The sequence below is a fragment of the Melanerpes formicivorus genome, unplaced genomic scaffold, assembly GCF_026170545.1.
Source record: "Melanerpes formicivorus ecotype bairdi unplaced genomic scaffold, bMelFor1.0.p_v2 SCAF_8, whole genome shotgun sequence".
Classification (NCBI taxonomy): domain Eukaryota; kingdom Metazoa; phylum Chordata; class Aves; order Piciformes; family Picidae; genus Melanerpes; species Melanerpes formicivorus.
The window spans coordinates 2,345,795-2,361,872 of NW_027142360.1; the positions used below are offsets into that span (position 1 = coordinate 2,345,795).

A 16,078-nucleotide genomic window follows, 5' to 3' on the forward strand; every position below is an offset into this window, starting at 1 on the left:
AGGGACCTCAAAAGCTCACTCAGCCCATCCCCCCTGCCAGAGCAGGTGCACCTAGAGCAGATCACACAGGAACACAGCCAGGTGGGGTTTGGAATATCTCCAGAGAGGGAGACTCCACAACCCCCTGGGCAGCCTGTGCCAGGGCTCTGTCACCTTCACAGGGAAAAAAATATTTCCTCCTGTTTCCATGGAACTTCCTCTGCCTCAACTTCCACCATAGCCCTTTGTGCTGGCGTTGGGCAATGATGTTCAGATACCATCCTTACAGGAATGATAGCAGCATTGTGCTGCTCCTTCCACTTCGCTCAGGCTCAAGCAGCCAGAGAGAGACTTGCCTGTTGAAGCTCTGCAGCACAAGGTGAGAGGGCTGCAGCAAAGAATGGAAGATAAAAAGCCCCCTGCAGCTAAGGCAGCTGCCACACTATCTGGGAAAGCTGGATTCCATCTCTGACACTGCCCTGGAGATATTATGCAATGATACCTAAGTTGTGAAGTGTCATCTGAAGTGGCTGTCACTGATTTGACTGCATGCCTCATTTCCCTGGCACTGATTTGAGGGGTCCCAGGCTAGGGTGTGAGATCTGAGTGCATGACCTGCAGAAACACAAGCTACCTAGAATCACAAAGCCTGTAAGAAGTGGATTTGAACAGAGGAATGCTAAGTATATTGGAAAAGTTAGGCCTGAGTAATTTAAAGTCTGATATCTTGCACTTCATTGATCTCTGTAATTGTAGCTACTCTGTCCTTGGATCCTGCTTTGTAAAATGAGAAGAGGAACACTTCTGTTCTGACTAAGGTAGAAGAGTTCAGCTTATCCATGCCCTATCAGCTGTTAGACTGATTAGTATCATAGAAAACAAGAAAAAAAGTCATTGAGTAGTTCTGTCTCTAGTGCAGAACTCCAGTGGTGTATAACAAAGCAAGAGACCCTCACATCTCCCAGGCAGCCAGCACCAGAACAAGAGGACAGAGTCTCAAGCTGTGCCAGGGGAAGCTTAGGCTGGAGGTGGGGAGAAAGTTCTTCCCAGAAAGAGTAATTGGCCATTGGGATGTGCTGCCCAGGGAGGTGGTGGAGTCACCATCCCTGGAGGTGTTTAGGAAGAGCCTGGATGAGGCACTTGGTGCCATGGTTTAGTAGATGAGATGGTGTTGGGTGATAGGTTGGACTGGATGATTTCAAAGCTCTTTTCCAACCTGGTTAATTCTGCATTCTGTATTTAGAGGTAAGGTGGCCAGGGTAATGATTGTCTCATTTCACACTAGTGATGGTGACTCCACCACCTCCCTGGGCAGCACATTCCAATGGCCAATTACTCTTTCTGGGAAGAACTTTCTCCTCACCTCCAGCCTAAACCACCCCTGGCACAACTTGAGACTGTGTCCTCTTGTTCTGGTGCTGCTTGCCTGGGAGAAGAGACCAACCCCTTCCTGGCTACAACCACCTTTCAGGTAGTTGTAGAGGGCAATGAGGTCACCCCTGAGCCTCCTCTTCTCCAAGCTAAGCAACCCCAGCTCCCTCAGCCTCTCCTCACAGGGCTGTGCTCAAGGCCTCTCCCCAGCCTTGTTGCTCTTCTCTGGACACCTTCAAGTGCCTCAATGTCCTTCTTATACTGAGGGGCCCAGAACTGGACACAGGACTGGAGGTGTGGCCTAACCAATACAGAGTCCAGGGGCACAATGACTTCCCTGCTCCTGCTGGCCACACTGTTCCTACTGCTATTCCTAATGGTGAGGGGGGTGCAGCGGAATGGCTTCTCTGGTCTCTGAGCAGGGGAGTTTTCATGTTGTTTGTCAATTTTAAGTATCTGTATAACATTGTAAATCCTGGATATTTTGTACATTGCTTTCCATCCTAGAGTGTAGTTTTTGCTTGTAAACACAGCTTCATTTGCTTCTAACAGAGTTGGTCTGGCAAAGTTAATGCTAGGGGGGAAACTTCAAGCCACCACAGAACTGCTCAAGCAACTTTCCTAACAAAACCAAACCAAACCCACCCTGAAACACTAAGAAACTATCCAACAACCAACAGCCCAACAACATGCAAGTCTCCTGCAAAATCCCTTTCCCCAACAGCAGCAGGTTTGAGCATGGGCAATGATTTGCAGCACTGCTGAAGTCAAGAATTAGCTCCTCACCACCATCTGTTCAATTGTCCCTGGAGCTACGCCTTGCAAATCAGCACAAGAAGCAATGCTTTCCTTAATAGGATGGACCCCCAAATACCACTGTCATCCCCTGGCAGCCAGGACACTTGGGTGACCAGTTTGCAGGCATTCAGACAGAGCCAGCAAATACTCTGATTTCACGAGGCAAAAAAGTGGAGACATTGGAGAGAGAGAGGGTAGATTGTTTATTCAATCACATCTGAGGCCCTACTGTGATAGCCTGACTCCAGGCTGACTTTTAATCAAAATCCTTCTGAAATGCCTAATGAAAAAATCATCAGCTCTGGAGCAGATCTAAGCAGCATTGGCAGACTGTAATGCCCCTGAAACAGCCTCAAAGCTAAAGTTACATCAGTGCCATAGGAAACCTTCAAGCCAGGGCCCAGTTTATTTACATAAAGCTCAACAGAGGTATGAGTCCATCAGCAGGTGACCCCCCCTGGGGCACAACCACCCCATGGCAAGCTACAGACTTGAGGATGTGTGGTTGGAAAGCTGTGACTCAGAGAGGGACCTGGGAGTTCTGGTTGGCAGTTGATCAAATGTGAGCCAGCAGTGCCCAGGTGGCCAAGAAAGCCAATGGCATCCTGGCTTGGATCAGAAACACTGTGGCCAGCAGGGACAGGAGGTGATCATCCCCCTGTGCTCACCACTGGGGAGGCCACACCTTGAGTGTTGTGGTCAGTTCAGGGCCCCTCACTACAAGAGGGACACTGAAGTTCTGGAGTGTCCAGAGAAGGACAAGGAGGCTGGATAAGGGCCTGGAGTACCTGGGCTACGAGGAGGGGCTGAGGGAGCTGGGGGTGTTCAGGCTGGAGAAGAGGAGGCTGAGAGGAGACCTCATTGCTCTCTACAGCTCCCTGAAGGGAGGTTGGAGTGAGGAGGGGGCAGCCTCTGCTCCTTGGTGGCAAGAGACAGGAGCAGAGGCAATGGCTCCAAGCTTTGCCAGGGGAGGTTCAGGCTGGATGCTAGGAAATATTTCTTCCCAGAGAGGGTTCTCAGACACTGGAATGGTCTGCCCAGGGCAGTGCTGGAGTTCCCATCCCTGGAGGTGTTTAGGCAGTGTGTGGAGCTGGTGCTTAGGGACACGGTTTGGTTTTGACCCTGCAGTGCTGGGTGGGAGGTTGGCCTGGATGAGCTTGGAGGTCTCTTCCAACTGGATGTTTTCTGTGATTCACAGCTCCTGCCACAGAGCTTTGTGAGCATTTTGGAGGGCAGCCTGCCTGAGGCATAAAAACATCCCTGCAAGCAGACTCCTCTGGAGCAGCAAGGCCAACATGCCCCAGAGGCTGCTCCATGTGGGAGAAAGAGCCTTAGGCTGAAGGAGCAGTGTCTGTGGCAGGCTAAGTGGCAGCAGCCCATGCACTGAATATTTTGCTCACTGCACCCTGCTTGCTCTCTTCAGGGGGCCATGCTGCCACCAGCCTTCCCAGCTACAGATCCTGTCCTGCAAGGCTGTGCTGAAGCAGTGACACCAATCCCTGTGCCTTTACCTGGGTAGAGCCTGCAGAATCTGGCCTCTCCCAGCTGGATGTTTTCTGTGATAATTATTCTGTTCCTTACTTTTTGGAAATGAGCCCAAAGGTAAACCGAATTGGCAGAATTTCCCTTAGCACATTCTGGTGACGCCACAAGAAAGCTCCAGTCACAACACAACAGCAGCATGGATTCTATGACCCAGCCAGCTTAGTGCATTTATTTTTCCCCCTCCACCGCTGGCTTTGCAGTCACATTCTCTGCATCTCTGAGTCCAAACAGTTTTTAACTCCTGCTGCTGTGTGACAGGGAAATTAAGTCAGGAAGTCCACAGATGTCAAACGATCAATTTCTTAAACAACAAGTTGTTCTTAATAAACTCTTTATTGTTCTCATATAAAAGTTGTTCTCACAACCCAAATGGTTCTCATTACTATTGCACAATAGACGTCTGAAATGCCCCCATCAGGCTCCAGCTCCACTGCCTTTTGTAATGGAAATTACTCATCAGTCTTTCTCAAGGAGTGTAAAAGCTACTTGAAGAGGTATTAAGATAAACAAATGGTGGGTGAAAGTACTGCTCCGGTTTTGATAGAGAAAAAATACAGAGAGGTAAGTGAGTAACTCTGCTGCAAGGCTAAGAGCTAAATCAAATTACCCTGAGTCAACACAAGCATCCTTTCTGTGAAACAAACTCCATCAGAGAATGGCTCAGTGGAAAAAAACCCTCACTCCTCAGCACCTGAAACTCCTGCCTGCATTAGCTCAACAGCTGCTTTCTACAGCACACTGTAAAACGTGTCTTCAGTGCACTAAAATGAAGCTAGGGCTTGATCTGCAGGAATCATCCGAACACAACCCAAATATGCCAGCACACAGCTCTAGGCTCAATCTGCATCTGTAACTTTGGTTAGTAGAAAAGCTTACACCAATGACACACTATCACACGTGGAAGAGGTGAAATTGGAAGACATGCTCTTGATTCAGTGCACATCACACATTACCTAGCAGCTCAAAGCAATGAGAACCCTCTTCAATCAAGGAGACAGCACTGCCTTTCCAATGGATCACAGGATGTTAGGGGTTGGAAGGGACCTCTGGAGATCTATGAGTCCTACCCCCCACAGAAGAGCAGAATCAGCTAGAGTAGGTCACACAGGAATGCATCCAGGTGGGTTTTGAAAGGCTCCAGAGAAGGAGACTCCACAACCTCTCTGGGCAGCCTGCTCCTGTGCTCTGGGACCCTCACAGTCAAGTTCTTCCTCATGTTGAGGTGGAACCTCCTGTGCTGGAGTTTCCATCCCTTGCCCCTTGTCCTATCCCAGGGCACAAGTGAGCAGAGGCTGTCCCTGTCCCTTCCTTCCTGACCCCCTGCCCTCAGCTATTGATAGACATTGATCAGATTCCCTCTCAGTCTTCTCCTCTCCAGACTAAACAGCCCCAGGGCTCTCAGCCTCTCCTCCCCAGGCAGTGCTGCAGTCCCTTCAGCACCCTTGGAGCCCTCCCTTGGACTCTCTCCAGCAGATCTCTGTTCCTCTGGAACTGGGGAGGCCAAAAAAAAAAAGTTTACTTGTATTTTAAGCCCAGGCAGGAGAGCTGCTGTCACTTGCTCAATTTCCAGCTTTTTTAATCTCCTTCCTGCCTTCCACTAGGTTAAGAAAAGCAGCAGCCAATGTTTTCCTGTGGAGTATCTGTGCTTCCAGTCTGCTGGGGATAAAGCCTGCTCTGCTGTTTGTGAGATGCACAGCTGGCAGAGGCCTCCTCAGGATTCCAGCATTGTGGGTTTCATTTATAATTTAGTGAAATCCACGACTATCTTCCCAATGATTTTCACAGTGAATGCCTGAGGTACCTGCAAGGGTCAAAGACCATGTCTGATTCCAGAGCCATAGCCATGTTCAAGGTCAAATTCTCCAAACTCTGGTGATGCCCTTTTCCTCCCAGTAAAATAGAAAAGGAAGAAAGGAAGAAAAAGAAAGAAGTAACCAAAATGTTATCCTCATATCCCCATTCAGTAGCACGCTACACTGCTTTGGGGTTTTAACCCTGAAACTCTCAGCTGCACTATTACCAGTCTGACAAGCTGCAACTCCCAGGCTCACAGGACACTAGGGGCTGGAAGAGATCTCTGGAGATTTCCAAGTCCAACCCCCCTGCCAGAGCAGTGCCATAGAATCCAGCACAGGTCACACAGGAACACTGCCAGGCAGGGATGGAAAGGCTCCACAGAAGGAGAGTCCACAACCTCACTGGGCAGCCTGCTCCAGGGCTCTGGGATCCTTAACAATAACTCTCACAGAGTTATGAATAACTTCAAAAAGGGCTTCATGAGGAAAATAAGCAACCTTAACTATAGATGATGTTTCTAATTCTGACTGTTGTGATCTCATCTCTTTATTCATTGCATACCTTCATATCTTAAGTAATGGAAACACACTTGCAGATGTGGCCTAAGCCCTTAACCTGCAACAGCACAAGCAGTTTATGCAATATGGATTTGTTCTTGCACCAAGGAACACCTAAGAAACATCATAAGATTAGCAGAATTAAAGCAAAACTCTGTGATTTTTCCAGTTGGATACTCTGCACATTCCAGCAGGTTGGAGGCAGGTAATTTCTTCATTTTTCCTGCATTATCTTGACTTCCAAAAGATGCTTAGGAAAGGAATGAAATTATCCACATAGAAACAAAGGTGAAGTCAACTGTTCCAGTATCACAGTATCACAGAATCACCAAGGTTGGAAGAGACCTCAAAGATCATCGAGGCCAACCTGTCACCACAGACCTCATGACTAGACCATGGCACCAAGTGCCACATCCAGTCCCTTCTTGAACAGCTCCAGGGATGGGGAATTCACCACCTCCCTGGGCAGCACATTCCAATGGTGAATGACTCTCTCTGTGAAGAACTTTCTCCTCACCTCCAGCCTAAACTTCCCCTGGTGCGGCTTGAGACTGTGTCCTCTTGTTCTGGTGCTGCTTGCCTGGGAGAAGAGACCAACCCCCACCTGGCTATAACCTCCCTTCAGGGAGTTGTAGACAGCAAGAAGGTCTCCCCTGAGCCTCTTCTTCTCCAGGCTAAGCAACTCCAGCTCCCTCAGCCTCTCCTCACAGGGCTGTGCTCAAGGCCTCTCCCCAGCCTTGTTGCCCTTCTCTGGACACCTTCAAGTCTCTCAATGTCCTTCTTAAACTGAGGGGCCCAGAACTGATTCTGAACTGGTTCTTGCTGAAGCCTCCAATGTTTGACTTATCTTTAGAGCATATCTCCTGTATTTGCTTGCACTGATTTCCCACAGCCTATTAACAGGTTATATTCAACACATGAAGAAGTTCTGCCATAGGCTGCAGACATTCCTTCTCTTCTTGTCAGCTGTTAAATTGCCTTATCTGCAGAGCTGCCTTTGGGAATTTTGAAGCATGGATGACTTGTAGGGATACAAGGCAATCCCACAGGCACAGAAAGGGCTCTCACTGTTCTCTCAAAATGACAGGCAAACAATAGCAGATTTTCTCCTGCTGTAGGTATGGTTGTAGGTATGTTTGAGCTGCCCTCAAAAGCTAACTCTCAGCAGGAGTCTGCACCTTGGATCCTTTATCTTTCACCCATGGGCACTGCGTTTTGACAGGCTTGAAAACTGCAAGACCATTGCATTTTAAAGTATTATTAACCACATTTAAAATATCTGTTATGACTTATTTTTTACTAGTGTTATGTGCAATTTATTAGTTCCTTTCATGAAGACACCAGTAAGCAGCTCTTTGAGCTACCTTGCTGCTTTTTGACTGCTGTAATCCTTTACAAAAACAAACAAACCCCAAACCCATCAACTATTTTGATGTGAGAGACTAAAAGCTTGTCTCTCCTGGTGTGACTCAACAAAGATAAAATCACTTGCTGCTTGCCCAGACAATAGCTGATGTGTGTTGGGCAGAGCCACTGGAAGGACTCTTGGAAGGTGCAAAGATAACCTTGTTCACTGGCTCACAGCTGGCCTGACAGCAATGGACTGAGGCCACCTTTGGGAATAGGCTGGAGGGAAGGGAGGCCATCCAGAGGGCCCCTGATAGGCTGGAGAGGTGGGCACAAGCCAACCTCAGGAGGTTCAACAAGACCAAGGGCAGGGTCCTGCAGCTGGGTGGAGGCAATCCCAGGCACAAATCCAGGCTGGGCAGGGACTGGCTGGAAAGCAGCCCTGAGGAGAGAGACTTGGGGGTGCTGGGGGAGGAGAAGCTCACCAGGAGCTCTCAGTGTGCACTTGCAGCCCAGAAAGCCAATCAGATCCTGGGCTGCATCAGGAGAAGTGTGGCCAGCAGGGCAAGGGAGGTGATCCTCCCCCTCTGCTCAGCTCTGGGGAGACCCCACCTGGAGTACTGCCTCCAGTTCTGGAGCCCCTATTACAAGAGGGATGTGGAGGTGCTGGAAGGTGTCCAGAGAAGGGCCAGGAGGATGAGCAGAGGGCTGGAGCACCTCTCCTGTGAGGACAGACCGAAGGAGTTGGGGCTGTTCAGTCTGGAGAAGAGAAGGCTCCCAGGTGACCTCATTGTGGCCTTCCAGTATCTGAAGGGGGCTACAGGAAGGCTGGGGAGGGACTGCTCAGGATCTCAGGTAGTGATAGGACTAGGGGGAATGGAATGAAGCTGGAGGTGGGGAGATTCAGGCTGGAGGGGAGGAGGAAGTTCTTCCCCATGAGAGTGGTGAAGCCCTGGAATGGGTTGTCCAGGGAGGTGGTTGGGGCCCTGTCCCTGGAGGTGTTTAAGGCCAGGCTGGCTGAGGCTCTGGGCAGCCTGATCTAGTGTGGGGTGTCCCTGCCCATGGCAGGGGGGTTGGAACTAGATGATCCTTGTGGTCCTTTCCAACCCTGACTGATACTATGATCTCCACCCATCAAGTACCCTGGAAAGGGAGGAAGGTGAGACAGTGTATTCACCATCTGTTTCCTGATGTGCAAGGAGTGTGTGGGCAGGCAGATGGAGAAGGAGGAGGCAGAGGCCTTCCCACTCCATCCAGATCCCTGTCCAAACACACAGGAATACACAGAAAGATTTCCTGGGGAGCGATACCTGGATACTTACCTGAGGATGACTTCCTGGCCCCTGATTTCCTGAGGGACAATACTTGGACACATAGCTAAGGACCAAAAACTGTATAAAAGACTTGAGCCACTACTGGCTCAGCAGAAGAAAAACGGAGATGAAGGAAAACACAGAAGAAGGACCATGCTGCTGAGAAGGAAAGCAGGAGAGAAGGGAAAGCCCAGGACAGTGCTGCTCTGGAGAAAAGAGGCCGTGGATCCTGGAAGAAGCAGACTGAACCCTCTCTGTGTGTCCTAACTTCCGCTTGCTGCAACTCATGGAGCTGAAGAGGCTGCCCAGAGGACCACATCTCTTCTCCAGCCAAAGCCTCAGCACCCTTTCTCTACAGACCCAACATCTCCTGCAGCACCTTTCCTCCACAGACTCAAATTGTCTTGGGGGGGGTGAGGGGTGTGGTAATATAATTCCTTTCCTCTTCTCTCTCTCTCTTTTCTCTCTCTCTACTCTCTCTCTCTCCCCTTCTGATCCATCCACTTTATTTATGTAATCAATAGTCTAGCTGTTGATATTTTGGCCTTGTTTGTGCCTCTCATTTCACAACACCGGAATATTCAAAAAGAACTGAGTCTCTCTTCTGGGCCCCTCAGGTTAAGAAGGACATTGAGGCACTTGAAGGTGTCCAGAGAAGGGCAACAAGGCTGGGGAGAGGCCTTGAGCACAGCCCTGTGAGGAGAGGCTGAGGGAGCTGGGGTTGCTTAGCCTGGAGAAGAGGAGGCTCAGGGGAGACCTCATTGCCCTCTACAACTACCTGAAAGGTGGTTGTAGCCAGGAAGGGGTTGGTCTCTTCTCCCAGCAACCAACACCAGAACAAGGGGACACAGTCTCAAGCTGTGCCAGGGGAAGTTTAGGCTGGAGGTGAGGAGAAAGTTCTTCACCGAGCGAGTCATTCATCATTGGAATGTGCTGCCCAGGGAGGTGGTGGAGTCACCATCCCTGGAGGTGTTCAAGAGGGGATTGGATGTGGCACTTGGTGCCATGGTCTAGTCATGAGGTCTGTGTTGACAGGTTGGACTGGATGATCTTTGAGGTCTCTTCCAACCTTGGTGAGACTGTGATACTGTGAAACTCCTTCCCTCTCCGGACCAAGACATTTGAGTATGAAAGTTGAGTTCAGGTTGCTGCCAACACGAGCACCTTCCTGACTTTTCTGCCTTCTTACATACAAGACATGCCCAGAGAAACAGAATGGATTCCTGATATCAAGTTTGTCACCAGGAAAATGCAATTAGAGCAGTAAGCATTTCCTGCTGTCAAACCTGGAATCCAAGAGGAAACAAACACCCCATCGAAACACACCTACCAAATCCACCTGCCATCAGCAACCAGATGTTTCACAACAGCAGCACTGGCAGGTGCCCTGCTATTTTGGAGCCTTGATTTTCCATTGATACATTTAAATTCCCATCCAAACCTGGGGTTTTGCATTGGGTGATTTCCCTGACAGCAATTGCATTGTTTTCACACAGAAAGGGGAAGTGCCTATTCCATTTGGCTTCAGAAGTCAGCAGTGTTTTACTAGCTCACGCATAATCCTTCAGGAATAAAACCTATCTGTAATCATCCTCTGCTTCCTCCCTCTCTCCCCTCCTTCAGCTTTTAACCCCCTCAGTGCAAACTGGAACCTCTGCTACGTTTTCTGTCGGGAAGAGAGATGTGCAAAGCATTGGTGTGAGATGAAAACAGCAGCAAAAGGCAGCACAGCGCTGCAGCAAGGCGTACGATTCCTTCCACGGAAATCCACTGCTCTTTCTCTCCTTTTCAAATGATGCTGGAATTTGAAGGAGCTCTTTGTGAGGAGATGCTGCACACTCCTGGGCAGAGGATTTAACACTCTGTGGTGTTAAGCAAATTAATACTGAAATGGGACAGAAAGGCAGGGACAACAGAATCGGTGGAGCTCAAACTGAACGTCTGTGTCCTGTCTAAGACACTGACCAGCAGCAGATGACTCACAGGCAGAATCTTCCTCGTCCCTTTATGTTGACTTCTGACCTACAGCATGTGTCTTACATAACTTTTTTTTTTCCCCTTTGAGCTCCAGCACCTCTGATTGGTTTTATTCATATAAATAGCATCTCTGCTATGCAAGGGGATTACTAAAACAGGCTTCAAAAGACCCAGGAGTATGCATGTCCAAAATAATGAAGCTAGCAGGCAAAGCTCACATCCTTGCAAAAGGCTGATTGTAAGCAGTGCATTATGACATGAAGACTTTCTGGTTTATCAAATCCTAACAAAGCAGGCTCTGCACTGAAAAAGCAACACCTGGGCTCCAAATGGCTGCAGCCATGAGAGCACAGCAGATAGCAAGCGTGAAGCCCACTGCTCTTACTGGGTTGCACACCAGCTAAGACAGAAAAGCAAGGCTGCACTTGCAGCCTTAGTGGAATTCCAGTGGAGCAGTTGCACCATGTTTCTGTATGGAACACATTCCTTGTCCTTTAAAGGGTATGCTCTCTCATACTTGAGAAGGGTTGCTTTCTTTTATCCTCCTGCAATTGAAAAGTATTGTTTACAGCCGATTTAAGGCTTGTTTTGACGAGGAGAGAGCTGATGAGGCGCTCCAGCTCTTGTATTAAATCAATAGGAGGGAGAAGTGAGCAGCTCCTGGATGTGCTGTGGGCTATACTTGCTCCCATATTCATCTTCCACCTTTTGAGAGAAGCCTACAAATATTTTTCTATAGCTAAACACGCCTCAAAAGCCTGCGAGGGAGCGAGCTCACATTCCCAGAGAAGTTTCTGCCTGTGCCAGAAGTGAAGTCCACCTCCTAGCAGCCAAAGCTCTTTTTTTTTGTCAGTCACAGAGGCTATTATCAGAGAAGCCCGTGCTGATATACAGAAACCAGAGCCCGGCACGGCTCAGTGAGGTGACGAGCTGACGGGGGATGGCGCCCATTATCTCCCCTTCTCCATCCAAGTTTTCCTGAAAAACCACAGGGGGAGGAGAAGGCTCCAACCCAGCACAAGGCACAGAGGACACGACGAGGATTAGGAGCGAAGGGGCAAGGCAAGGCAGCAGAATGGAAGAGATATTGCCGAGGTTCCAAAGAGCTAGAAGATAGAGCACGGTAGAGACACTACTGTAAAGCAACATTCAGGATTTTAGCCTCTGCACGAAGCTATTGGGTGAAGTAATTCTGAAGTGAGAAACAACTGACCAAAAGACTTTACCTTTACTCTGGATAGAATATACACACACTCAGGTTCAGCTGCTTCAGTGCCTCTGGGAACTGGAAAATGTTTCAAGCCTTTGTTCGACAAGCCTACCACCCGCTCCCCAGCCACCAGCCAGCCGAACCTGAGACCAAGTACAAGGGGAAGCTGGTGCATGAAACCCAGCTCAACTGCTTCTACATCAAGCCTGGAGGTAAGACACGACTCATCTGCGTGCACACAACCTGTCCTGGTGCCTATCTGCCCTTTAAATGGAACAGCCTGTATGATGTATAAAACTACCCTGATAACAGGCACAGTAGGGGATAATGGACTGTGAGGTTCTGTGTGTGTGATCACATTACCGCAGGATTTAGATAACTCTGGTAGTTCTCAAATCTGTGGAGTTAAGCAGATGGATAGATGGATGGCTTCTCTTGGGAATATATTGTCTTTTGAGCATCTGATGGATGTTGCTTTCCTGGCTGGAGGTGGCTCTGAGCAACCTGATCTAGGATAAGATGTCCCTGCCCGTGGCAGGGGGGTTGGAACTGGCTGATCCTTGGGGTCCCTTCCAACCCTGCCAGTTCTGTGATTCTATAATCCTATGGCTTTGACATGAGAGAAAAAAAACAAGTTAAAAAGCTAACACTTTGACATGAGAGAAAAAAAAAAAAACAAGTTAAAAAGCCTACCTTTCCTGCTAACACTTTGACATGAGAGAAACAAACAGAAATCAATGCAGAAGCACATAAGTATTAGGAGCAAACAAAAAAGATTCAAAGATGGTGGGGGTTGCTGACTAAGAGGCTAAGAAGTTTGAAACATACAGGAGCCTGAAATATGAAATGCATGTGTGTGCATGTGAGGAGACTAATCCAAAAAGAGGGTTATGCAACAGACTCCCAAAAAGCAACTACCTCTGAAGTTTCCCTTGGCAGGAGGAATAGGTAGGCATTCACGTGCAGAGTCACGCTGAGCTGGATGCTGTCTCCCATTTAATGCTCTACAAGGAGATGTGTGTGAAGCGGAGAGCACACAGGTGGTCACATGGAAATAATCTCTTTAAAATAAATAAATAAATACATTATCTGTTCCAACTTGACCTCTTCAGCTTTCCTGCATCATCTGCCTATCTTATCTGGACAAGCTGGCCAGAATTCCCAGCGCTGGCAGTGCCCTCGCAGCAGCAAGCCTCCAGACAAGCTAATACGTTGCTTAAATGCTGATACCCATAAATGGGAAACAAAGCCTGCGCCTAGCAGAGATGCTCAGAACATTATACTCCTTCCATTCCTTACAGAAACTGCAGGATGCTTGATATATTCTTTTAATTCTCGCCCATGTACTTCTCCTACAGGCTTATTTGTCCAGGCAGGGAGACAGTTCCACCATACACAAAGTTAGCAGCAGCCATCAGAAAGCTGCATAGCTTTGCTATCTTAGCTCCTCAGCCTGCTTCTTCTCACATGACATAGGGTTTCTCTCACCTTCAGATTGGACTCTGTCTTTCCATGTAACTAAAACCCTAAGTTAGCATTACTGCACTTTTCCTTACATCATTTTCTTGTTGCCACCTTCATCATGCAACAGAACCACATCATCAGAGCAAAAATGTGGCTGCAGTCATCATCGCCACAGTCGCCAAAAGCCACTTCCCAAATGCGAAGCTTTCTAAGCTGTTTGCTTTGCTCAGTCCAACTAGGACCAAACACTCCTAAGGGGTAGGACAGGGGAAGGAGAAACAACAAAAATACCCTTTTAGGAAAACCTGACTAGAAGTCTCTGTGCTGAACTGGGTGGGGAGACAAGGGACATGCTTTGGAGCAGCAAAACTTGTACCTTAATCTTAAGGCCTCCACAACTGGCATGTACAATGTCCACCACAAACCATACCACAGTATCAGTATCACAGTATCACCAAGGTTGGAAGAGACAGATTGTACTTAGTTTAAAAGAAAACATGAACAATGAGGCAGGCTTGGAACAGAAGTACATTAATTTGGAAGACTTAGTGGTACAAACAATTTTGCTTTAAACAAAGCATAACACCGCTCCCCTTTGGGTTTGGTTGTTTAGACCCTAAAAACCTAACACCTTTACTCCCCATGCTAACCCCCCCCCAAAACACCCCAAAAGTAGAACCAATAGCTGCTAATCCAAAAATCACATTAATATTTCATTTCAGCTGGGGCCTCAGCAGGTCTAACTTTCTGCTTAAAACAAAGTTAGCTTCAGGCAAGATAAAGTTAGGGAAAGAAGAACTCAGAAACTACAAATTAGCACAGGGAAGTCTCTGTGCTGCTCCTTGGCACTTTTTGTTTGGTTGGGTTTCTTTACCCTGACCCTCTTGGTGTGTTCAAAATCCACATCTGCTTCCACAGGCTTGAGCAGAGCTCTGTCACAGATTTCAAAGCCAGGCATATTGAGTTGTCTGCTCTGGAACAGGCAGGACAGCTAACCAGTGAGATCAGAACTCCCCATCCTAAAAGCCATCCACCTTGAGCCAGCACTGCTGCATGTCAAACCACATTAGGAATAGTGTGGCCTGCAGGAGCAGGGAAGTCATTGTGCCCTGTACTCTACGTTGGTTAGGCCACACCTTGAGTCCTATGTCCAGTTCTGGGCCCCTCACTTTAGGAAGGACATTGAGAGACTGGAAGGTGTCCAGAGAAGGGCAACAAGGCTGGGGAGGGGTCTGGAGCACAGCCCTGTGAGGAGAGGCTGAGGGAGCTGGGGTTGCTTAGCCTGGAGAAGAGGAGGCTCAGGGGTGACCTCATTGTTCTCTACAACTACCTGAAGGGAGGTTGTAGTCAGGAAGGGGTTGGTCTCTTCTCCCAGGCAAGCAGCACCAGAACAAGAGGACACAGTCTCAAGCTGTGCCAGGGGAAGTTTAGACTGGAGGTGAGGAGAAAGTTCTTCACAGAGAGAGTCATTCGTCATTGGGATGTGCTGCCCAGGGAGGTGGTGGAGTCCCCATCCCTGGAGGTGTTCAAGAGGGGATTGGATGTGGCACTTGGTGCCATGGTCTAGTCATGAGGTCTGTGGTGACAGGTTGGACTCGTTGATCTTTGAGGTCTCTTCCAGCCTTGGCGATACTGTGATACAACCAGCTGCAAAACACTGCTTGGTGATGCCATCAAGGTCAATAATATCTTTCTATCTCAGCAGGCAGGCATTAAGGATTTTGAGGCAGCCTTGACAACTGAAGAGAGGGACAGAAACCACAACAATTTAATACCTAAATGTATGTGGTGTATGTACAGAAATGCAAATAAATATCTAGACTATTTCCAAGGGGCATTTCCCTTGATATTCTGAAGGAATTTATATCATCTTCTAAGCATATTGCAGTTATTAGTAGATGGAAGTAGAGACCATGATGATGGTTAGGGGATTGAGCATCTCCCCATGAGGAGAGACTGGGGCTGGGGTGGGTGTCAAGTGGAGGCGGCCAAGCTCTTTTGGGTGTAATAAGATAAGGACCAATGGAGACAAAGTTGAACAGAGATTTCAGCTCAACATGAGGAGAAACTTCTTTACAGTGAGGGTGCCAGAGCCCTGGAGCAGGCTGCCCAGAGAGGTTGTGGAGTCTCCTTCTCTGGAGGCTCTCCAAACCCACCTGGATGCATTCCTGCACAGACTACCCTTGGTGATGCTGCTTTTGGCAGGGGGTTGGACTGGATGATCAAGAGGACACAGTCTCAGGCTGCGCCAGGGGAGGTTTAGGCTGGAGGTTAGGAAGAAGTTCTATACAGAGAGAGTGATTGGCCATTGGAATGGGCTGCCTGGGGAGGTGGTGGAGTCACCATCAGTGGAGGTGTTCAGGAGGAGACTTGATGGGGTGCTTGGAGCCATGGGTTAGCTGTTTAGATGTGTTGGATTGGTTGAATTGTTGGAAACGATGATCTTGAAGGTCTCTTCCAACTTGGACTATTCTATTCTATTCTATTCTATTCTATTCTATTCTATTCTATTCTATTCTATTCTATTCTATTCCATTCCATTCCATTCCATTCCATTCCATTCCATTCCATTCCATTCCATTCCATCCCATCCCATCCCATCCCATCCCATCCCATCCCATCCCATCCCATCCCATCCCATCCCATCCCATCCCATCCCATCCCATCCCATCTCTGGAGGTCCCTTCCAACCTCTCATGTTCTGTGATACTGTGATTCTA

The 16,078-nt window shown here is 48.4% G+C and overlaps 2 protein-coding genes across 2 annotated transcripts in view; one reads left to right on the forward strand and one right to left on the reverse strand.

Annotated features, from left to right (window-relative positions):
* DCP1B (decapping mRNA 1B) overlaps positions 1–16,078 on the reverse strand; it is a 56,832-nt gene that overhangs the window by 24,922 nt on the left and 15,832 nt on the right. The window lies entirely within an intron of this gene.
* CACNA1C (calcium voltage-gated channel subunit alpha1 C) overlaps positions 11,454–16,078 on the forward strand; it is a 755,167-nt gene continuing 750,542 nt past the window's right edge. Inside the window, 1 exon segment of the mRNA XM_068141830.1 lies at positions 11,454–12,106. Within this exon segment, the coding sequence (XP_067997931.1) occupies positions 11,977–12,106 (130 nt within the window). The 5' untranslated portion in view covers positions 11,454–11,976.